We start from the raw sequence: 24641 nt of genomic DNA on the forward strand, positions 1-24641 counted from the left end.
TGGCCACAAAAAGCATGTTAAAAAAACATTTTTAGTAACGTATGAAAATGCCTACAAGATAATGTTAAGGGGAAAATGTAAAGGAAAAAGATGCATATGAAAGACTTAAATAAATAAAATTAGGGCCAGATGCAGTGGCTCATGCTTATAATCCTAGAACTTTGGGAGGTCAAGGCAGGAAGATTGCTTGAGGCCAGGAGTTTGAGACCAGCTTGGGCAACATAGTGAAATTCCACTGCTATAAAAATTTAAAACATTAGCCAGGCATGGTAGTGTGTGCCTGTAGTCCTAGCTACTTAGGAGGCTGAGGCAGGAGGATCACTTGAACCCAGGAGTCTGAAATTGCAGTGAGCTATGATCGATCATGCCACTGCATTCCAGCCTGGGTGACCAGAGTGAGACCCTGTCTGAAAAAAAAAAAGAAAGAAAAAGAAAGAAAGAAAATCAGATCCCTTCCTCCCACCTGGCACAACAAACAAATGAAAAATAGAGATGAATTAAAGAAAGAAATGGAAAAATACAAACATTGTAACAAAATATAGGGCACTATTTTTATATCCTAAGGGAGAATTTCCTAAACAACCCACAAACCCCAGAGGTCAGGATGGGAGAAGGCAGACTTGCAGAATGGCTCAGTGGTTAGGCTGTGGCGTCTGGGACAGCCTGGGATTTCATCCTGGCTGCACTTTTTGGCTATGCGACCTTCGGAATGTTTCTTGACCTCTTGGTGTCTCTCCTTCCTTACTTATAAAATGAGAATAATTAATCATGACATCAAATTCACAGAATTTTTTAATGAAGACTAAATGAGTTAAAATATGGAAAGTACTAGAACAACGCCTGATCCATAGTAAGTGTGATCAGTGACCAATAAATATAATAGCCATTATTTAGCTAAAAAGGATGTAAAGCTTTGTACAATGAAAGGCACCATAAACAAAGTTAGAGCAAGAAATAGACTATCGGAACATGGAAAACAGAAAACAGATAAAGATTAATATCTATAATTGTAGAGTTCTAGGTCAAGAATAAAAAGACAAATAAATAAAAAGACCTAGCAGAAAAATGGGCAAAGCGTATGAATAGGTGGTCCATGGAAGAAACATGAAAAGCTGATTATCACATGAAAAGATATCCAGCTTCCCGAGAGGTCAGATAGCTGCAGACAAGTTGCTCTTTTGCCCAGCTTAGCAGAAATATAAAAGGCAGATAGTATCCATGGCTGCGAGGACAAAGGCTCTGTCACATGCTGGGGTTGGGAAAACCTTTCTGTAGGGCAATTTGGTAGCATCTATCAAAGCTCAAGCTTACTTACCCCAGGGCCAGGGAAATTCACTTTTAGGAATTAATCACAAATATTTATACATGTTCCCAATTATATATGCTTACCAATGCTCACTATGTTGTTTGAATAGTGAAAAACTGGAGATAAATACAATACCTATCAATAGTGGAATGGTTTAAAATTTCTGGCATATCCAAATTATAAAATACTATTCAATGGTTAAAAAGATTGAGGTAGATTTAGGTGCCAATATCTACATTTACGTGAAAATATCTTCGAGACCTACTGACAATTTAAAAAAAGCAAGTCACAGAAAAATGGATAGAAAGTAGTGCTATTTATGTTAAAAACAAAAACAAAAAAACCCAACCCCTGTTGTTTAGGTAGAAGCACTGCAGAAGGAGAAGGAAGGATCCATCCTCCACTGTGAGTGGTGACCAGCCCTGAGAAGGGGCACGGCATGGGAAGTGAGGGATTTTCACTGTCTACACTGTACTCTTATGTATCCCTTGAACCTTGCACTGCTGATAACAAGAATACTGTTAATATTATTCTTAAATTATTTGTGTAATTAGAAAATACAAGTGGCCAAGTGCAGTGGCTCACACCTGTAATCCCAACTGCTTTGGAGGCCGAGGCAGGAGAATCACTTGAGCCCAGGAGTTCAAGACCAGCCTGAGCAACACAAGGAGACTCCATCTCTACAAAAAGAAATCGAATAATTAGCCAGATGTGGTAGCCTGTGCCTGTAGTCCCAGCTACTCAGGAGGCTGAAGTGGAAGGATCACTTAAGCCCAAGAGTTTGAGGCCAGCCTGAGCAACATAGTGAGACTCCATCTCTAAAAAAATAAAAGAAAAAAAAAGAGAAATAAATGAATGAATGAATAAAGTAAAATGACAGCATGAAGGCACTTAGTGGCATGATAGTTACACAAATCTATACATGTGATTAAAAAACAAGGTCAATTTTATGGTATATTCATTTTAAAAATAAAAGTTAAAAACAAGGGGAAAAAATAAATGAACGACAATAGCAAGAATGATGCCAAAAAGTGTAAAAAAAAAAAGTGGTTTCCTCTGGATAATGGGATTATAGGTAGTTTCTTTCCTTGATCATTTATATTTCACTGTACCTTCTAGGTTTTCTACAGAGGTTATATATTGCTTTGAGAATAAGACAAAAATAAAGTTAAAAGCTTGAGGAAAAAAAAAAAAAAGATGGCAGCAGAAAATCTTGAGTCTGATAGGGACCTGCTGCCAGAAACAGCCCGGCTCCTGGAAGGCAGTGCAGACACTTGCTGGAGGCGAGTTATGGCAAAGAAAACATCCCATCTTAGACCTGCTGCCAAGGAAAATGGGTTGATGAGTCAGGGGGTGGGCAAGGGTAGAGCCACGTGGCCCCCCACAGGCCCTGCAGCAAAGGGGAGAGGAAGGGCGGGGGTGCTCAGGATCCCCAGCACCTGCATGGGTGTCCACGGGCCTAGCAGAGACGAGCTGCTCCTCAGGAACACCCCTCTCTGGGATGCCCGCTTTGCTCCCCTGAACATCCCCACATAAATGATGTCTACTCAGGTGGTCCCACAGCAGCCTGTCCTTCCCCTGCTAATGCAGGCCTGGAGTTACTAGAGAGGGAAAAAAACAGTGACAAGCGGCGATGAGTATGGCCACACACACTCTGACTTCTCTCATACAGAACGCTGCAGAAAAACAAAAGGTGCCACGGGTGGCAGCAGCCAGTGTCCTGCTGACACACCCTTTGCAGAGAGCATCTCTGTTGCCTGCAGGGTGAGAAAACCGGGCCTGGGGGTACATGTGAGGCCCCACCGTGAGGACCAGAGGGAGGTCAGGCATGAAGCCTCGCTACAAAGGGGAAGCCAAGTGCTAGCAAGAGAGGCTGCTCCTGGCTTTGGGCCCAGGCTCTGTCACTGGCAGTGCTACAAACGCCGCTCTCAGAGCCCTCTGCTCACACTCAGCCTGTCCTGCCCAGGAGGCCCAGCCCAGCTCCTGGGGGACAGTGTGGCCTGCGGCAGGATGGAGATCACCCATATGAAGGGCCTAGCACTGTGGCTGCCTCAGGCTCATGTATATAGTGACAACTTAGGCATCAGTTGGAGAGGCCACTGAAGTGTCTGTGGAGGGTTTCTAATGGGCTGTTGCTGGGAGACAAAGGGAAGGAAGACAATGGGGAGATGGGGGAGGCTGAGGTGGGAAGTGAGTGGCGGGAGTGCTGGCAAGAGGGTAAAGGAGCAGGGCCCATGGCATCTCCAGGTCGGTCATCACTCATGGTGATGGGTAACACAGAACAGGGAGGGGTGCCGTGTGCCTTTCCTACCAAGAGCCCAGCAGGGCGGCCTCACAAGTATCCCATCAGTTCCAGGCAGAGAAGCAAGTGACTTGCCTCTGGAACCCACAGGTGACAGAGAGCACCGCCTTGGGGCAGCACAGATCAGGAGGAAGCTGAAGGCCCTTTCCCTTCCTGGCCTTTCTAAGCAGGATACGGGAAAGAAACTAACATTGACTGGGTACTTACTATGGACATAGAAGCAACAATGCAGACCAGCCTGGGCAACAAAGTGAGATCCCATCTCTACAAAAAATTTAAAAATTCGCCAGGTGTGGTGGTGCACACCTGTAGTCCCAACTACACAGGAGGCTGAGGTGGGAGGATCACCTGGGCCCAGGAGGTTGAGGCTGCAGTGTGCTGTGTTTGTGCCATTGCACTCCAGCCTGAGTGACAGGGTGAGACCCTATGTCAAAAAAGGAAAGAAAGAAAAGAAAACAAACAAACAAACAACACTGCAAAGAAAGACCATGGTCTTCTCTGGGAATCAGTATCAGGAAGCATTTTAATTTTCTTCTCCATACTTTCCTATATTATCCCTTGACAAAATGTACATGCATTACTTTTATAATTAGTATAGAGTCATAAAAAATAAATTCAGCTTTTTAGTTTGAACCCCACTATTTTGGTTTGTTGGGGTGCTTCAAAATGTCAATGCATGGCCTGATATTTCAGCTGGTTAGCTTTTTCCCAAGGCTAACCCTGCCAAATGTGAAAGTATGCCTTTTTATATTGTTAACAAAGTTGCTAATTAAAAACAAGTACATACCCTCTAGACAGACTCAGGCCAGATTCACAGTCCCAATATATTCAGGGGATGCTTCCCCTCAGGGTAGCTCCATCCTGTCTGATTCTCCCCATCACACTCAGGAAAAGAGCCACTCATTTTGTCAAATGTCTTGATAAAAGAAAGACATGCTAATTCATCAAGCTCAGCAATCCTGTACCAACAAACAAACCAAGCAGTGCATTCAGCCATCTGGAGTAGAAGCTGTGGTCTGCTATGTTAGATGGATCCCAATTTGTTTCTGTGAGTCTCTAAAATGGTCTGTCTCCAAATCACTACGTATTTGGCCTGGGACTGACACCTGGAACACTGTGGTTTCTGGAATTCACCCTTTCTGCACTTAGGAAACCCGGGATGACACTGCTGGTCTCTGGCCTCTTGGCATTTGTCCTTTACTCCAGGTCCCTCAAACACTGCAAAAGTGGTTTCTTGATCACTGGGGGTTCTCAGAAGCACTCTGGCACGAGGTACAAAGCCAGGCAGCTACGAGCTCTCTGCTCTCAGTTCACCTGTCCTGAGCTCTGAACTCCCTAAAAAGCATGTATATTCCATCCCTTCATAGGCTAAAGACCATGCTCCTAATGAAAGAGTGTGTAGAAAGAGAATTATTCCAGAGCTATTACCATCTAATGGGAACATTAACGGGCGGCACATCAGGAAGCTAACCACGTGCTTTTGCCCTGATCCCTCTCACTCTGCCAGCCCAGCAGAAATAAACTCACACGCGCAGAACCATGAATGGCCAGGGGACTGGTGGCCTCTCCTGACTGTAACTGGAAGGACAGACACATGGCGGTGAAGACGCTGGAGGTTCCCAAGGAAGAACTGAAAACAGCCAGCCGGTATCTGCCGTCATGGCTGGGACGGGGTGCAAGCAGGGTGATTTCGGCTCTAGGTTCAACATAACTTCCTGAAAGACCTGCTTCCAGCAGCAGCTCTGAGGCTGGCCAGGGAGTGTATTTTATAGCTAGGAAGAGAACTGCAGTGCTGCCTGGCTGGCCTCATGGTGGGCACTTCTTCGGGTACCTTTACCCTCGGGGATGCCCTCACCAAGGCCCTAGCAGACCTGAGGCAGACACCCCTAAGGCCCCATCACTGCGCTTCATCAGGAGAGGCCCACAAGACTGGAGGGTTTTTGAAACTTAGTTTTGGGGACTTGTTTTGGTCTCTTTTCTAGGAACTCAGAAGAAGAGCTATAGGAAACCTTTCCTTTGGATTCCCTTAAGAATTTAGCACTTGCAAGAAAGAAAGAGTTCGGAAAATCCATGGTAAGAGTACGTTTGTGAACAATTCCCAGGCTAGCCAAACCCACAGCTACTGTGGGGGAAGGGGAGGCAGCCAGGAGACCAGGGCTCAGGCTCTGACCCTGTTCTTCCTGGATCCTAAGGCTCTTGAGGCCTGAAGCAGCTCAGGACTCATGGAGCCGTGGGCGGTCTATGTCATTTCTCTGTGTGATGGTCTCATCTGTAAAATGGGGCTAATCGTACTCACTTTTGGCACTCTGGGTAAAATGAAAGATGACCCTTCAGGAAGACAATTTGTTACCGCCGTCAGGTGACACACAATTGTTGGCATGAGGATCCTATGTTTAAGAGGAGTAATAACATTTCCTCCTCACAGAATATGCCTGTATGGACTAACCGTCCTCAGGCACCGTGACCTCGCGATTTCAGCCCTGCTCCGTGAGGCACTGACCTCTTGCTTTTCCTCCACAATCTCTTACTCACAACACTCTGTGCCTGTGCCTGCCATCCCCTGGCTCTCACGTGGCCTTGTTTGCCTTCCCAGGGGCAGCCCTGTCCCTCTTGGAAACCACTGATGGTCAATTTTCCACACTCCATGGGAGTAGGGAGGACACTGGCCCAGAAAACTCCTGAGCCACAGGCCTTCCAGCCCTTATCGCAAGCACGTTTGATAGCATTTACAGCATTTTACTTCCTTGATTCACTGTGGTCATTTCAGGCTGAAACTGCAACCAGGTGAAGCAGACAGAAGGCATTCTAGATGCTACGTGATCTGCAGCTCTAGTCTGGCCTCCCCATGCCTTCTCAGCTCCCGGGCAAGCACAGGCCCTCCTGTGTGCACCACCATGCCTGGCTAATTTTTTATTGCTTGTAGAGATGGGGTCTTGCTATGTTGCCCAGGCTGGTCTTGAACTCCTGGCCTTAAACAATCCTCCTGCCTCGATCTCCCAAAGTGCTGGGATTATAGGCATGAGCCCCCAGATGAGGCACCAGCCCTAATTTTATTTCCAGGCCCAGTCTGTTCTAGGTAACATCTCAGGGTGCTTCCAGCCTAATTTCTCCAATTCATGCTGACTGGGAGGAAGATGCTCAGAGCTAGGGGTGGTGGAGCCTCACTGAACTCTAGCTAAGTGACAAATGCAGCCCAGTCAGGACTTCTGTGCTGTTTCTATGGCAATGGGGGGTAGGCCATGTGCACTATGAGGGTGGGGACCTTGCCCGTCACCACTGCATCCCCCAGCTTAGCACGAGTCCTGGCATCCAACAAATAAGTGCTTCTTGGGTTCACGTTGCAAAGTGCCACGCTCATCCTACTCTGAGAGAGGGGAGGGTGTGGAGGGGGAGGAGCAAAGTTCCACTCACATGGGGCGTGGAACATGACGAGGACAGAGGAGTGTTCCTTCACAAACTGGTCAAAGTCTTCATCGGTCAGGTGATAAACGGAGCCGCCCTCATCTGCCCAGGGAGTCTCAGGGACCTGGGGCTGTGGCGGCTGCGGACTGGAAGACCAAAAACAGGCAGAGCTCAGAGCAGGCCCTGGGGCCTGGGCAGCCCTTCTCATTCCAGCCCCCTGGACACAAAGCTCCCCACAGGCTCGGGATGGCCCACTCCAGGGGCTCAGCCTTTAACAAACCAGAAACTGCCCTCATGGAGGTGTCGTGGGGTGAGTGGTGCTGCCCTGCCCACCTCCACCTTCCCCACAAAGCCCCAGACAGGTACTTAGCTGATATCCTGTTATAAACAGTGGCTTCTGGCTACAGCTCTCTAGATAGCCTAAGAAATCTCACTTCCTCCTGGGAATCTGGGGGCTTGTTAGCTTTCTCAACCTATTTCAAACTTTGAGCAAACTGGAAAGAATAAATAGCAACAGTGAATGGTGACCTTTGGAAAAGCTCACTGTTGTGTTTAAAACTGCCCCCTGGGCAGTGGAGGGGAGGAAGAGGATACAGAGAGGAGGGGGTGAGGAGGAGAGAGAGAGGCCAGGTATCTGAGAAAGTTCAGATTTAGGCCATGCAAGCGGAAGCTGCCACATAGGGGTGCAGGGAAGGTCGCAGTGAGGGAAGCAAGGCTGGGGGTATCCTAACTATGAGAGTGTGGACGCTACATCACTAATCCTTCCCAGAGGCCAACAACCAACTTACTTAGTTCTCCCAGAAGCCAAATCAACTCTACTACTCATCAGCTGCAAAACCTTAGGCAGCCGCCTGACCTTTCTGGAGCCCGTTTCCGCAGCGTGACTCTGTGCCAGTCCTATGTCATCATCTGCTAGGAGGAGGGAGGCTTGCAGGGACCCTCCGTTGCTCCAAAGTTCAGGACAAGGCGGCTGGTGGTGACACAGTCTCTCTGCTGCTTTATTGCCACGACTACCCTTGCCAGTTTTTTCAAATTGCAGCTTTGAAAAAACCCTCGAGGATGACAAATGTGAAAAGACAACCATTGTGTCCCGCCTTTGAGAGCCTACAGGAGGAAACATTTTAAAGTTCCAGCAGCCAGGGCTGGATAATCCAGAGGGAGCGAAGTGGCTGACACAATGGAAATCTGCCACTCGCTTCCCTCCGCAGAAGCCCGGGTATGATGTCGCCTTCAGAAGCCCTCTCTGGCCCTTCTGACTGGGCCCCACTGGCTGCCACGGCCTCCCGGCTCCCAAGAAATGGAAGGAGGCAGGGAGAGGGCAAATCAATCTCAGCCCATGCATATCCAATGTCAGATAGGACTGGTGGCAAAATCAAGCTTCAGAATGAGTCACCAGCCAGACAATGGTCCTAGACAAACATCATGCAATCTAGGTTCCTATACTTGGGCTCAAACTACTGACCCCTCAAAACACTACCAATTCCACTTCTTATCTTTACAATACACCTGCACACGTGCACAATTATGTGCATCTGAAGGCATTCACTGCAGGTTATTTGTCATAGCGGAGACTGGAAGGATGGCTTAGGTAAACTGCTGTCCATCTACACGAGGGAGGGCTGAGCACTACAAAGAATGATGTTCTGTACGCACTGATGTGGACAAACTGCTGGAGATGGAAGGAACAGTCTAGAATTTGCTAACTTTTGCATTAAAAGGGGGGAGATAAAATATACTTATTCACATTTGCTAATATCTACATAAAGCAACACTCTAAGAACATGAAAGAAACTGGTCTAAGTTGTAAACTCTAAGGTATGGGGGGGGGGAGGATAAGAAGGAGGAAAGAAGTGAAAGGGAGACTTTTGAATGTATTCTTTTTAAGCATCTTAAAATTTTGCCAGCCTGCACAACAGAGTGAGACTCCATCTCCACAAAAATATGAAATAAAAAAATTAGCCGGGCATGGTGGCCTATGCCTGTAGTCCCAGCTACTCAGGAGGCTGAGGCGGGAGGATCGCTTGAGTCCAGGAGTTCAAAGCTGCAGTGAGCTATGATGGCACCCTCTGCACTCCGGCCTGGGTGACAGAGCAATACCTTATCTCAAAAAAAAAAAATTGAATTATGTGAATGTAATCGACTCAAAAACTAAATTTTTAAAAAGTCCAGCAAGTGCACAAATATAGGATGGAGAAGCCATGGCTTTGCAGGAGTACAGGCACCGTAAGGAAACAACCGGAGGAACTTCTAGTTAACCACAGAGGCGAATACACTCTAAAACTGCTAAAATAACAGTTCAGGAGTTTAAAACAAAAAACAAAAAACTTTCTGGGCAGAAAAAGCAGAGTAGGGGCCCAAGAACAACACCCACACAGAAGACAAGGCTCTGAAGGGCCCGGAGGCCCACTCCTTGAAGCAGAGCTACAGCCTACAGCTGAGAACAGGAGGTTTAGCGGTCACAGGAGTGGTCAGATCCTCAGATCCTAGGGCGCCCCCCTCTCCCACCCAGGAGACGACTGGAAGTTTCTTTTCGGGAGAGGACTGGAGAACTGGGCACCGTGGTAAGAGGATGTACTGGGAAGAGACGAACTGAGTGGGAGTCTGAACCCAAAACGCTAAATGATGCTTTTCACTCCCTGCCTACCCCAGGCCGTGAGCTCCTTGAAGACTGGGCTCTCCCTCACCTCTTTACTAACTCCTGCACCCAATACACAGCAGACACTCAATACATGCTTGTTGAATAGGAGATTCCTTGAATGAGGGAATGCTCATTTCTCTCATTCGGGGAAAAACGGCTTAAGGAACCGGAAGTGTTTAATTTCGAGAGAGGACATAAAAGAACACAGTGGCTATCGTCAAATATTCCAAATTGCATTAAGAAAAGAAATTCAGATTTGTTTTCTAGGGCCCTGAAGAGGAGAATCAACACTAACGAGTGGAAGCTCCAGAGAAAGAAACTTCGGTTTGGTGTAAATAAGAGTGTTCTGTCTACAGCAGGGGAGAGGGAAAGAAGGCCAAACTGGGAGTCAGAAGACCTGGCTTGAGTCCTGTTTCCTCCACTAGCCACAATCAAACAGCTTAAAACAGTGACAAGACAGTGCATTGTGGTCCTTTCTTTACCTAGCTCTCAGGCTCAGCTAAGCTGAGAATGGATGTGAGATGCTTTGTAACTTTATAAAGTACTACCCCAATGCTCCTAGATATAATTTATCACCTAAATAATAAGAGTCATTCAAGCATGAATGGGGAACCTCAGAATGAGTCCAGTGGGAGTGAGGAAATGCAAACGTTGAAAGGAGAATTGCTGGGGCAGATTTGATGACTTGTATGTTCCCTTACGATCTCCCTTCATGTGACTGATTTTATGAGCTCCGCAGTTTGGAGACAGCAATTGTCCCAGGCTCTCTAGGACTGGGAGGGTCACACAGTCAGACCCTCATCTAAGCGAGATGCACGTGCCATAGATGAGAAGACGCAACTCTACACATTATGAGTCCAGAAAACTTGGTGTTTGTTAATTCAGTTCACTTCTGGTTGGTATAAAGCTACACAGGCCAAAATGGCCCTGCCTAAAATGGATCACTGCTTATGCACCCCTCCCCCCGTCTGCTAGCCCAACTCAGCATGTGACAGCTTCAAGGGGCCAATGAGATATGTGGCCATTAGGAATACAAACGACACCAGCGCCACGATCAACGTATCTACTCCAGAGCCCTCATACACTCAGACGCCAGGGTTGACTCCCTGCCCTGCCTCACCTGGGGCCACCCTTCCCTGGTCCAACCACCAGCGTCACACATTGAAGGGCGGGACCTGGGTCTTCTCTCCTAGGCATTGGAGAGACATCTGGAGAATTAGCTAGGCTGGCTTCACCCTCATCTTTGTATACTTGGCTGCACAGAAGCCCTGAGCAGCTAAGGGCCAACGGAGAAAGCAGGAAAGATGAGGTCACTATTGCCCACCAGGATCCGAGGGGAAACTGGAAAAGGCTTAATCCACATGGGACCGGGAAAACCCACATGCGGAGCTGGATCTGTGCAGGGGAAATAACAATATGCTATCTTTGGGTAATAGGGTGGGGGAGGACTTTTTGTTTAACCACACTTTTAGGTTTTTCTATAATAAGCCTATCTTAGTTGAGTATCTCTAAAATCAGAAAAGATTTTTAAAAATTAAGCCAGCTGGTAGCAGAATGACATTGCTAGCTCTTGCAGAGGATAAGGCCGTTAACAAGAGCTCCTTCTCTCCCACGGCGGGGGATGGGGGGAAGTAGGAAGTGGGGATGGGGTGCCCAGGACCAGAATCTGGAGGCAGCTGTGGGGTGCAGGCCAGCCAGAGCAATGTGGGTGGGGGAGCCGGGATGGGGTACACCGAGAGGAGAGAAGTGAGAGGATGGGGTGGGAGGCTCCAACGGGGAGATAACAACCTAGTTCAGAAATGCCATTGATGTGCTCCCTTTGTCTAGGGTTAGCAGGCAATTCTGAACACTTAAAAAAAACACACAAACCTTATCCTTCCAAAAAAGATAGGAGGGTGTTTTGAAATCAGAAAACGTTAGAGAAGGGAAGGGAAGCAGACAGATTTTATGCTCTGGTGACAAATGAGATTGCTATTTGTTGAGACCTTCTCCCAAAGCAGAATGAGATGTGTCTGGCTGGAGGAGAGGACACGCTTATTATCAAATGAAAAAGTAAAACAGGAAAGCAAAGGCCCAGGTTAAGACAATGAACACATGATAATGGGCAGCAGCCTTCCCAGGCAGGGGCTGGAAATGAGGTGGCCGATGGGGACAGAGATGTGAGAACGCTTCCAAGAAATAAAAGACATGATGCAAACATGTGCTAGCACTTGTGTCTTATCTCCCGGGAGTAGGCAGAACAGAAGATGGAGATTCTCCACCTTTAGAAATCTAACAGTTAGTTTCATGTGCATTTTTTTTTCCTGGTACAAAACCCACCCTTCTTTCCCATTTTGAAAATACACATTTTCAACCTCCATATCTTTGGATAACTAATTCTTTAACCCTTGGGTTTGCACACTATGTCCCTAAGGTAACGATGTCAATAAATATCCACTGTGCTGGCAGCTGAGGAGAGGGGGTCTGAGCAGAACTTGAGGAGGCTGAGTTGGACTGTAGGGGCTGCAGGGATCCATCAGGGCCCTGCCACTGCTTACCGGCAGCACCACCCCCTCACTGTGCCTCAGGAACCTCATTCATAAAATGAAGAGAACGGTAACATCTTCCTTACAGTGCTGTTGTGAGGATTAAAATGATAATCCATGTAAAGAGCTTAGAACAGTGTCAGCCACAAAGGAGAGCCCAAAAGACATTGGCTGTTATTATTCCAACACATATGCACAAATACCCATGAAGCAGCAGTGGCTGGTAAGTGCCAAACTCGTGACACACAGAGCGCAGCCTGAGCCGGGTGCGTGCTCAGCGAGGGTGGCCTGGGGAGGCTTCCAGAAGGGGACATCGTGAGCCTGTTGTGGAAGTGCTGGTGAGAAGTGGGAATGGGGTGATTTGGCAGGACAAAGCAGCAGGCCTAGCACAGTGGGGGCTCCAGGTAAGGAGGCAGGGGCCAACAGTGTGGTGGGGTTTGGCATTACAAGGATCTAACCACGTTATAAAACAGGGATCACAGGTTGCTATGAAGCAATGCCTGTGGGGGTTGAACAGTAAAGCACTCAGCAAGCCTAAGGCATTAGAATATTTCTTAGTACCTTCACAGCACCTAAGACAGTGCTGTGTTTGAAATAAGTGTTCAACTGACAATTCTATTTTCAGAGAGACCTGCAGTGGAACCTCTCTCAAACCTGGTAGCCTAGGTGAGAAATACCTCTATCCACCAGATAGACGTGTTGAGGAGAAACTTGATGTGAAATGTGGGAAGATTTCAGAAAGGCCCTGACTATTCCAGAAGAGCTGATAGGCTTAGACAGCCCCTCCCCAATTCCAACCCGTGGAGAAAGGAGGTAGGGGAGACAGACTCCACACCCAACACCGAGGCAGGTCTGATCATCACAGGCCAAAATCACACCAAATCCTCATGGCTCCTGCAACCTAAATTCCCACAATCCCCATAGTGACCTAGACTCAAGCCAGAGACAGCTATGCAAGCAGTACCACAATTCCCTTCCTTATTCTCTCCCCCAATCCCCAGCCAGAGCCCTGCGACCCTCAGGCCCAGCAGGTGCCCCACCCTCTGGGTCCACGCCCCCTGACACACACACACCCCCCACTTACTTCTTCAGCCACTCCAGGATGTCCTCGGCCGTGGACCCATAGTTGTCATACTGGAACAAGAACCGTCCTTTCCTGTGAAACGTGGAGAAACAACGTGGGCTCAGTCAGGGATGCAAATGCCACCCTGAGATTATGGTCAATCACCAGGAAGGGAGGTGAGCTTTAGAAGGAAAGTGGGGGACGTACTCAAAATAGCAGATGGTGGGGAAGCCGCGCACGCTGTACTCCTCCTTGATGTTTTCAAATTCAGAGGAGTAGACATTCATCCCGGCCAGCACCTGGGAGGAAGCGGAGAACAGCCGTGTGGAACCTGTGCCCTACAGACACCCTCTAGTCCACACGCCATCTGTCCAGCTGCTGTCCCACCAGAAAGACATGTGGGACAAAGCCCCACAGACTGATGTGCATCAGGGCTGCGGAGAAACAAGGCCAGCGAAGCCAGCCAGGAATCATGACCTGGCACTGGAGAAGCCAGGCAGCTGCGCCGAGTGCTACACTCTGCATGCCTGCTCCCTCTGCCTCCCTGCAGGAAGAACCACCCCAGAGCAAAACAAATGTTCTGAGGGTTGCAGAAGAAGCCTGGCCTTGCCATCAACTTCACACTGCTCTCAGAGAGGGGCCACAGTCAAGGATGTGTTAACGCCTATTTCTCTGCTCATGTCAACTAGGGTTGTACTCTTTCCTAAGCAATGGAAATAAGTGGCTTTCATACACCAGTTCAGCTCTGCACAACATCCTTAGACACCTTCCTCGATACCTCACGGTTTGCCCACCTAGGCTTGAGTGTGATGTTTTCAAAACTCACAGCTTATCTGTGGCCAGGGAAGCTGTGTGGTTCTCATAACACAACATGAGAAACGAGGCACCTGCCTAACTCTCCTCCCTCTAGGCCGAGCTGTGTCTCCCCAATGTTTCCTCCTGTTGGTGACCATTACCCACAGCCTGGCTGGATCATCATCTCAGAATTCTGAACATATTCTGGCTCCAGGGGTCCACATGTCCACTATCCCTGAATCAGAAAGAGTATTTTAGTAGCTGGGTAACTGATGATGTAGCTAAATACTAAGACTGACTCAAATAAAGAATCCCCTAAAACTCCCTCTGCAGTGGCATGATCATAGTTCACTGCACCCTCTAACTCCTGGGCTCAAGCAATCCTCCCCCGTCAGCCTCCTGAGTAGCTGGGACCACAGGCGTGTGCCACTATATCCGGCTAATAATTTTTTTCTTTTTGGTAGAGATGAGGTCTTGCTGTGTTGCCCAGGCTGGCTTCCAACTCCTGGGCTCAAGCGATCCTCCCTCTTCAACCTCCCAAAGCACCGGAATTACAGGCATGAGCCAGCATGCCCAGGCAGGACTTTGAATCTGTTCTCTCCAGAGAACGTAGCTAGAATGGCCAGATACACAAAGGATGTTCCACAAAGCAGAGTGGCATAGAAGCAAGGGAAAAGTAAGTTAAAAAAAAGCCAGCAGCAGTTACAGAAGCAGAGAGAAGAAACCCAGGAAGCTGGACTTCACTGAATAATATACAGGGACACACACAGAGAGAAAAATAAATAGTAGTTTCAGTGGACAATAAACTTGATTGCAAAGACAGTTTCCACCTATGAGTCATGTGACCTTGGGCAAGTCACTCACCCTCACTGAGGCCCCTTGCTGGAAGATGTGAACGTCACAGGGCTCTTTAGAGAACTAAATGAGATGAGAGGTTTTAGCACAAAACTGGAGCTGAGTAACTGTCATCTTCCTACCAAGTCTTCCTGGTGATGGGAGCCGCTGTGCCTCTGGCCTCTCCATTCCTAGGGGCACCTGGATATCTTTCCAATTGTTTTAAGTCCCTAGCACAAGGCCTCACATACAGCAAGGACACAATAAATGCTCACTAAATCACTGATTTTCTTTTTTTTGCTAACCCATTTTAGGATGCAGCAAATAATACAGGGAGAATAAATTTGAATTCAAATTTACTTGAAGCCCTGGAACGTTCTCTAAAAGTCATTCTGCTCATTTCCCAGACTGCTCCAGTGGCCTGTTCCAGTAATATTTGTCTACTTTAAAAGTCCTTTTTTTTCTGCCTAATTGATCTCCCCAGTGTCAGTGTACATTCACCACAGATTAATCTTACATGTCCTCCTCGCTCATTACATCACTTCCCTGCACAAAACCTTCCAATTTCATTGAATATAGGCGAAAATCCAGCTCCATATTCAATGCCCATATGTTACCTATTTCATTTTTGAATCTTTCTTTCTTACAAAACTCTTCATTGTACACCTGTTAGGGTCTAGATTTTTTATTCTCCCAGAACAAGACAGTCAGAGATTTCTGCACAGGAAGGAAGTTGGGCCGTCTGCCTTCTCAGACATCTTGCTGAGTGCAGCAGCAACATGGTGCAGTGGCTGGAAGCATGGGCTCGGGATGCCTGGGTTTGAGTCCTGATTCCCCATGTGGTCGTGCATTTCCTTCACCGAGTCACAGTTGTCTCTGTGTCTCACTTTCCTCATCTGCAGCCGCCTCATGTGGTTGTTGAGAAGATTCAATGAGATAATACAAGGGAAGTATCAATAACACTCAAAATGTATTAGCTATTTTTGTTACTAGGACTAGGAGGTGCTCTATTCTGCCCACATTTCTGGAACACTCGCTGTTCTCTCCTGGTCCCCACTTGGTGCCTTCCAGTCCCCTTGCTGAGGCTGCCCATCCCTCACCTCCTGGAGACCCCCAGACTCACCCATCCCTTAAGGCAAATCAAACCTCACCTCTCTAGGCAGCCTTTTCAAACCACCTTTGCTTGGGGTGAGCTCTTAATTCTCCAAGTTTCTGTAGCACTTTTGTGCCACTTTGGGGGCATCTATTAGTTAACGAGACAAAGGTTTTTGAACAACTACATACAAACACTCTCTGGAGTTAGAATCTGTGAAGTCAAACGAGGCGAAACACCTGGTCTCGGCCTATGGAGAAGATAAGAACACAGCCTCCCCCCTCCCCACCGCCATCTGCATGCTTGGGGCCACTCAGCTGGCGTGACATGCTCTTCTGTGTGTTCAGCTCTGCTGCCAGGAATCATCACGGCAGCTTCTCAGCGTAGGCTGTATGTGAGCTTGCACTCAGAGGAGAGTAAGATTTCAACAGACATCCTGGGATGGGGAACCGGAGGCAAGGCAAAGAAAGATGTGGCCCAAGAAATGGAGCACATTTCCTTCTAACTGGAAGGCAGGATACACAGAAAGGAGAAGACATGAGAGAAAAGGCTGAATGAGTTGGCCAGGATCACTTTGGGAAAGGCTTGAAATGCCTGAGAAATCAGGACTGTATTCAGGAAGTGATGGAGACCTCCCGAGGGTTTCTAAGTAAGAAAGCAATCCGCAACCCAGTTGCATCTCTCGAAGCAGAAAGGATGAGCTATGAGGGAATGCTGTGGTCGGGAGACAAGTCAGCAGCCTTTGGCAACCAGTTAGCATGGCCCACTAGAGCATGGACAGGACTGGTGGGCAGGGAGAGGATGAAGGGCGCATGAGGAAGATGCCTGATGATGCCTCAGTAAAGAGATGTTGGGGTGGGGGGTGGGGAAAGAGCCTGGCCCCTGGGGAAAGGTCTTAATGCAAAGTTCACAGTCTGCCAGATGGAAAGATACTGAATTTTCAGACATGCATTTGAGACACAAGTGAAAAAATCCAGACGGAGATGTGAAGCAAGCCATCTGACATGTGACACTGGCACTTAGGGGAAGGACTCGGGCTCCACAGAGTTATGTTTTGTTGAAGCTATGGACAGAGATGCGGTCATTGGAGGGCAAACCGTAATAAGACAAACCCTTGCTCCAATGTGTTAACAGGAAAGCGGAACCTTGGGAGCACCCCCATCTAGCCGGTGGGAGGAACATGGTGCAGGGCAGCTGTCGGGAAGAGAGGGGATCAGTCATCTTTGTCTGTGAGTGCTCTGTGGAGTACAGGGCTTCTTCCGCACAGCCCATTTGTTCCTCACCACAACCCAGTGAGGTGGGCAGGGTTGGCATTATCATCTCCATTTTACAGATAGAAAAATGGAGGCTCTAAGGCTAAGGAACTTGGACCAAGATCTCCCAGCTGGTTAGCAAGAACCAGCACTAGAGCCTGGTCTGTACAAATCTGTCGTCATGACGGTTCTATTTCATGGTGTTTATACCCAGACATGGCCGAGGTCCACCAAAGACTGGCAAAGCTCAAAGGCTCAGTGCAGATGTCAATAACTGGCAAGGCTGGGAAGAGGCAGATGGAGACAGGGCTCATTCTAACGGTTGCTCTGAGATAGGGGGCAGCGTGGCTGCTAATGAGGATGTCAATTAGCAGGAGTAGATGGGACAGACACGATGAGTCACCAGACGTCAATGACAGCAAAAAAAGAGGCAGCCCTAAGTTTGGAAATGGCAAAGGCTGTGCATCCGTGACCCGGCATGCCTTCCTTCCTAATGATATCATCAGGTTGAACACCTCCCAAGAAATCTGTAGAGGAGGAAGATTTTTGACCCTTGCCAGAGACAGAGCCAGCCAAAAAGGCTCAAAGATGACAGAGATGAAGAGGAGACAGAAGGACCTAATCCAGCTGTGTTTCAGCAATGAGGAGGAGGTGAGCTTTGATTTCTGGGGAACAGCAGCCCATTTATCAGTCCCACCTCTTCTCTGTGTGTGAAGACAAAAAGCAATTGACACCTGTGGTCACTCAACCCCTCTAGCCCGGTCCCCAGTTTCTGGTGAGCTGCCCCTGCAGAGTAAGCCCTAGCCTCTATGGGCCTCCTACATGGGTGATGCCCGCAGTGGCCAGGGCCCTTCCCCCTTTATGTAGCTGGGAAAGGGCTAGAACTTTCCAGAAGATGCTTTTCTAGGAAATGAAAGGGAAAATAAAACAAAACAAACCCAAGCAAGAAAATATACAAACAAAGAAATGAGTTTACACAACGCAGATGTCTTAGGCCAAGGCAGCCAACACCTGGTCACAACTTGACTTGCCCAGCTTTGTAGACAACGCCCCCGACTTTTCTGTAATGTTGAGGGAATTGGAATGGGTAACTTTTATATTTCTAGACCTGGGCCAGGCAGGAGAAGCTGAAATCCATTTTTTCTTTTTTTTAGAGACAGGATATCACTCTGTTGTGCAGAGCATGGCACAATCATAGCTCACTGCAGCCTTAAACTCCTGGGCTCAAGAGATCCTCCTACCTCAGCCTCCCAAGTAGCTAGCATTGACTACAGGTGTATGCCATTGCACCCAGCTAATTTTTAAAATTTTCTGTAGACATGGGGTCTCACTGTGCTGCCCAGGCTGGTATTGCCTCAAGTGATCCTCCTGCCTTGGCCTCCCAAAGCACTGGGATTACAGGCGTGAGCCACCATGCCCTGCCGGAAGCTGGTATTCTGAACACGAGTGATCTTTGCAGTTAACCTTATAACCTGTCCCACAAATGTCCTTCTCACTATGCTTCTGGCCTTAATAACAAATGCTCTGAATTCCTTTAAAAGAGAGAACCATCACTCTTAATATAGGGCTTAAAATAAAACATACCCCTCAGGAGTGATGAGCCACAAGCCTATTCATTCATTGGCAAATACCGGTTATCTAATGTGAGCTTGGCCCTGTGCTATGTGCTAAAGAAAACAGACATGAACACGACTCCCGTGCCCAAGAAACTCACATATCATAATTAGTTTCAAGTGCTGAACAAAGTGATCTGGAACAAAAGCAAAGATGAACGTATCTGGCTGTGCGTGACAGGGACAAGCTCTGTGGCAGTGTGGGAGGGGGCCTGGAAGAATACTGAGTTTGGCAGTGGATGCAGCATTGGCTGAGAATGGCCCACGAGATGCACCAAGACTGGCACCAAGTCCTCTTCTGCTTCAGTGGGTCTGGCCAGGATAACTTGTGATCTGATTTGGGGCTGAGCTATTTACCTTCCACAGCACAGAATTTGGGAAGTTGAGCTGAGCAGATTTCTAAGTGTATGCGGGTGCAGGCAGAGAAAATACTGTGGGTAATTAATTCTTTTCTCCAGGCTAAATAATCTCAAAATATGGTATCTGTTGAGGTCCCAATAATGTGAAGCGAAACTTCCCTGGAGTGATGTATGTGTGCCCCAAGACCAAATGTCTCCAGGCAAGTTACTAAAAATTCATTAGTGAGAAGCAAGCAGGACCTCAGTGTCACCCCAGAATGAGGTCAAAAGAGAAAGCATTGGCTTTCTGCAGCCATCTTGCAGCTGGCGAGCAGGGCCATCGCCATGCCCAGGTGCTGCCACTTAAACTTTTTAAGTTGACTTTGAGCTAATCACCACTTAATTTGATCCACAAAGATCATGATGCAGTTTCAGGACCTCAGGTCTCCCTTAATGGGGCTTTGGCCACACCACTGAGATGGCTCCTCTCGATCATCTTTCATGAAAGATGTATGGATTTTTCCACACTCCCTAGAGGAGCCAGCAGCTGTTTTTATGTTGCCATCAAAACAAGATACTTCTGCTACTTGGGGTAAGTGCAAAATGGACAAACAGAAATTGAGAAGAATTAGAAGCAGGATCCCAGAGAGGTATTTGCACACCCATGTTCATTGCAGCATTATTCACAGCATCCAAGAAAGCTGGAAGCAACTCATCAACAGATGAGTATGTGAAGAAAATATGGTACGTACATACAGTGGAATATAATTCAGCCCTAAAAAAAGAAGGAAATCCTATGACATGCTACATGGATGAAACTTGAGGATACAATGCAAAATAAGCCAGTCACAGAAGGACAAATACTACAGATTCCACTCATAGGAGTAACTTAAAATAGTCAAAATCATAGAAATAGGCCTGGCCAGATGGCACACCCCTGAAGTCCCAGCTACTCAGGAGGCTAAGATGGGAGGATCGCTTGAGCCCAGGAGTTCAAGTCCAACCTGGGCAACATAGTGAGACCCTGTCTCTAAAACAGACAGACTATATAGACATATATAATCATAGAAACAGAAAGTAGAAAGGCAGTTTATCAAGGGCAGGGGTGGGATGAGAAGGCAGAATTCATATTTAGTGGGTATAGAATTTCAGGTTTGCAAAACAAAAAAGTTCTAGAGAAAGGTTGCACAACAGTGTAAATATACTCAACACTACTGAACTGTACATTTAGAAATGGCTAAGATAGTCAATGTAATGTTACATGTTTTTTACCACAATGAAAAAATAAGACATAAGGCAGAGAACAAAAAAGCCTGGCAGGGTGGGGGAACACAGAGGTACCAGGGAGCATTTGGTGACTGACCCTTGGCCCTTCTGGATAAGGTCTGTCCCTCCTCCCAGCTCTCTTCTCCCCTGCAACACTCCCTGTTCCCCTTTTACCTCTCTGCCCCATCCCAGCTGCTCCTACTTCTCTGAAGTCCCATTTCCTTAGTGGCTTCTCTTCCTCCTCCTTTGGAGGTAGGCATCCTTAGGACACGTGTCTCCATTCTGCCTACTCCTTCCTGGGAGAATGCCTGCATTCCCAGGTGTCTCACTCCCCATCCAGACCCACCTCCTCCTCTGGTTTCCACCATTCTTCTCACCTCACAGGAACCACAGAGCCTGGGAAGCCTGGACAGGCCATCAACTCTGTGAGCCCCCTTTATGCTTCTGGTCCACCCCTAAGGTCATCGCACCCTCTTCTTTGCCATTGGGCTCCCCAACAGCTGCCTCAGCTCACTTCAGAGCCCAGCCCTCAAAATTCCGGACTCATGATGTCCTGACCTTGGTCCCTGGTCCCCTGACAATGCCACATGTGCATCTTGCTGGTGTCCTATTTCATCACTGGCCTTTGGCAGGTGTCAAACTCTCCTGGTCCTAGCAACTTGGTGGAGTTCTCAACCTTCACAGAGAACAGGTCTCGTCTCTGAGCTCCAAGCAAAGCTTCGATTCAGCAACGGCCCAGGCAGCTGGGTCAGCCACCCTCACCATTTCAAAACCTGTCCCCACCCCACCCCCGGCACGCTTCCTCTGCCAAGTCCAAGAGTGACCCAGCCCTGCCAGGCAATGGTGCCTCACTTACGGCGTGGCCTCGCAGCTGAGTTGCAGCCTTCTGGAAATGCGGCATCATCCTCTTGCACATGCTGCACCCTGGTCACAGGCAGGAGAGAGACCACATCCGGTTACAGGGATGGCTGAGCCCTTCCACTCTGCCCTGCCTCCCCATGGCCATCCTCTACCCAACAAGAGCTTATCCAGCCTTGAGAAGCTCAGGACTATTCCAGACCCTGGGAACACAAAAGGAACAGGAGGTGGGAGTCCCGGTCCCCAAAGAGCTTACAGTATCAGTAGTGCAAAACAAGGCACTGCCCGGCAATCACTCATAAATGTTGGACTGAAGAAACAAACATGACACGATGGGAGAAGAGCAGAGCCTAGAATGCTTCAGTGCTGATAATAAATTCAACAGAAATTCAGAAAACCAGAACAGTTGTCAAGAGAGCAACTGCTGCGTGCGCAGCGAAAAGCCACCCCCACTGCCCAGGCAGGGCTGCAAATGAGCCAGAGTCAAACGCCATCATGAAGAAAAACGTGTGACCACGAATACAATCACTTTTGGAATGTCCATGCCTCCTTTCTCTTTCATTAACAAGGATAATTGCTCAAGCCTGTAATCCCAGCACTTTGGGAGCCCGAGACGGGCGGATCACGAGGTCAGGAGATCGAGACCATCCTGGCTAACACGGTGAAACCCCGTCTCTACTAAAAAATACAAAAAAACTAGCCGGGCGAGGTGGTGGGCGCCTGTAGCCCCAGTTACTCGGGAGGCTGAGGCAGGAGAATGGCGTGAACCCGGGAGGTGGAGCTTGCAGTGAGCCGAGATCCGGCCACTGCACTCCAGCCTGGGCGACAGAGCAAGACTCCGTCTCAAAAAAAAAAAAAAAAAAACAAGGATAATTAAGCAATGACCGGAGGCAGGCTGACCGTGAACAGTGCTGGCTCTGGCCCATGGGAAGAGCGACGGGCCAGGAATCGGGATGCCACGCGGACTCTGATCTTTGCTCAACTTGCTGAAGGCCTTGGAGAAGTCACTCCCTCTTCCTGAGCTGTTTCTTCTGGCAGATGAGGGGGGCTGGACCACACAACCTCAGGCCCCTTCCAGCTCTGATAGCAAAGGATTCTGTCTGCGATGGCCTTGGCTCAGCCCTCTGGGGCTCTGTGATCTACCATGGTCACACTCCTCTCCTAGTGGTGAAGACCCGCAGCCTTGATAGGGGGCCTTGAACTCCTGGGCTCAAGCGACCAGGAAGGCCAGGTCCCAAACATCCACTAAAACATCAGAGTGACCTTAAACTCCTTCCCTTAAACCAGAGCAGACCATGTTTCAGCACTGATCCCACAGGACATGAGCAGTTTCTTCAGACAGCAGGGATTCTGAAGTGCCAGGCTATTACCCTTTCTGACCACCTCTCTGCTACAAAACAAGGCTTCAGATGCATCTGAACACCACAGAACCAAAGCTGCCTGGAACCATGTGTCAGGCTGATCGCAGCTTGGCACAGCGGGCACCGGGTCCATGTGGCGACAGGCAGCCTAGCTCCAATCCATGCTTAGCTGACGCCTAGACAGGCTGTGAAGCCAGAAGGCCAACATTCCTTCTGGGTCACCAGAACCTCCCCAGCACCAAGCCTATCGGACAAGATGCAGACACAGGACATTTGGCCATGAGGCTCCAAAAATGGCCCCACAGCCCCCTCCTGACATTCCTGACAGGTGGACTCACACCCCCCCCAGTACGTGAACCCTGGGCTTAAGTTCTGCCATCAGTCCTGGCAGGAGAGAAGGGGCTGTTTCGAGGCCAGCCTGCAGTGGGAGCCTGCCGAATCTGCCCTCAGAAGATGAGAGGCACCTCTCCTCGGGACCTGCCACCTCAATGCGCACACCACCAGCAGCATGAAGGAAGGGATATGACACCTGTCAGGGGCATTGTTCCCACTGTGGGGATTCAGAGAGAGGGGAACAGAAGCAGGAACAATGCTCTGGGAGAAATGCACTGGGTAGAAAACAGGAGGCTGCAGGTGGTGCAGAGGAAGGAGCTCAGCTCTGGGAAGAACGAGGCCGAGACCGAGGTCTGCATCTCCCCATGACTCCTGCTGGCTGGGTGATCCTGGGCCAGTGGCTTGGCTTGGCTTCCCTATCTGCGCAGTGGGGACAGGTGCCCGCAGGTGTTAGACAGAGCTGGGGAACATTCCGTGCCTGCAGAGACATCTTAGTTCAAGCCACGCCTGAGAACGTGCTTCCCGCTCCGTGGGGGGGAAACACTTCCAGTGAGGGAAGAGGATGTCGCTCCACTCCCCAGGGAGGAAAATAAGGAGGGGACACCTGCAGCCTTTCACTCATTCTTCGCTCAGTGACTAGAGTCTGACGCCCACTGGGCCACACTCATCTATCAAGAACTTTATTTACTATCTGTCTCCACAGTGGGACCTCTCTCTTCCTGTGCTGCCTGTTTGCAGCCTGCAGCAACAACACCCTGAAACGGGGATAAGTCGGCCAGCTGTCCCAGTGGGCAGGGCCAGCGGTGCTGGGCGGAGGTTATCGGTGGGGGAAAGGTGATGGAGGAGGAGTAGGAAACCACAGGCCAAGCCAGTTTCCAATTTAACTTTACCAAAAATAGAGCTGGCCCTGTGATTCCTGAGTTTATCTTCTAGCTGATTCCACTGGGAGGCAGGGAGAGAGGTAAGACTAACTATCACTCTCAAACCCCAAAAGTCAGAGTAGTCAGCCTTTCTATATCATTAATTCAGAAAGCAAACCTGGGGAGCCAGGTTCCTTGTCACCACCGAAGGTTCCCACTGCCTTTGGGCCCATTCACCCCACATGTGACCAAAGGGTCACAGAGTCCTAACAGACGTCCCAGTTAGGGAACTGCTGTGTATCCCAGGAATCAGCTGAATGTTGATGCCATGAAGACTAGATTAGACTAGTGTGCTAAAAGCACAAGCTTGTTTCATTTTGTGAAAAAACATACACGTGTGCATAATCAAAAAAAGAGTCCTGAGGTTCCTTGAGACCTAGGAGTCCAACCAATCTGACCCTCTACCAAAAGTTTAACCTAACCTCCGAGTTTTCTCCTCCCTCCCTGACCACCAAGAAGCTTTGTGACTCTGTGAGGTACCTAACTTCCCCTGCCCCAGCTTTCTCTTCTGTAAAGATGACAACTGTGCTCGCATCTCTGTTGTGAAGGGTGAGATGAGCACACCGCCACACAGCCTGGGTGCGTGGCAGGAGAGGGCACAGCATGCAGGTGCAAACTGCCAGTGCACCACTTCTAAATGACGAATGGCATCACACTGAGACCTGCCTGGTTACACCTGGATGCTGTCTTGTGGCACGTGCTGCATGTTGACATACACTCCGTTTTACAGCTTCATTTAAC

The 24641-nt window shown here is 48.7% G+C and overlaps 1 protein-coding gene and 1 long non-coding RNA gene across 7 annotated transcripts in view; both read right to left on the bottom strand.

The window, feature by feature from the left end:
- PDIA5 (protein disulfide isomerase family A member 5) overlaps window positions 1–24641 on the bottom strand; it is a 92501-nt gene that overhangs the window by 21357 nt on the left and 46503 nt on the right. For 4 of the 6 annotated variants that reach the window (XR_012431633.1, XM_045385517.2, XM_005547968.3 and 1 more), the window contains 4 exons: window positions 21285–21352; window positions 13444–13535; window positions 13258–13329; window positions 7020–7156 (listed from right to left, as the gene is read on the bottom strand). Coding sequence is in view for 3 of the 6 variants with exons in the window: in XM_045385517.2 (XP_045241452.1) it covers window positions 7020–7156; window positions 13258–13329; window positions 13444–13535; window positions 21285–21352 (369 nt within the window). In the remaining 3 variants the exon portion in view is untranslated. The remainder of the gene's footprint in view (window positions 1–7019; window positions 7157–13257; window positions 13330–13443; window positions 13536–21284; window positions 21353–24641) is intronic. The other 2 variants (XR_012431635.1, XR_012431634.1) reach the window with 1 other exon arrangement.
- On the bottom strand, window positions 15535–16110 carry LOC141409722 (uncharacterized). The gene is made up of 2 exons (XR_012431636.1): window positions 16017–16110; window positions 15535–15761 (listed from the first exon to the last, which is right to left on the bottom strand). It is a non-coding gene; the product is annotated as an uncharacterized lncRNA (long non-coding RNA).

This window comes from Macaca fascicularis, chromosome 2 (assembly GCF_037993035.2).
Source record: "Macaca fascicularis isolate 582-1 chromosome 2, T2T-MFA8v1.1".
NCBI lineage: Eukaryota > Metazoa > Chordata > Mammalia > Primates > Cercopithecidae > Macaca > Macaca fascicularis.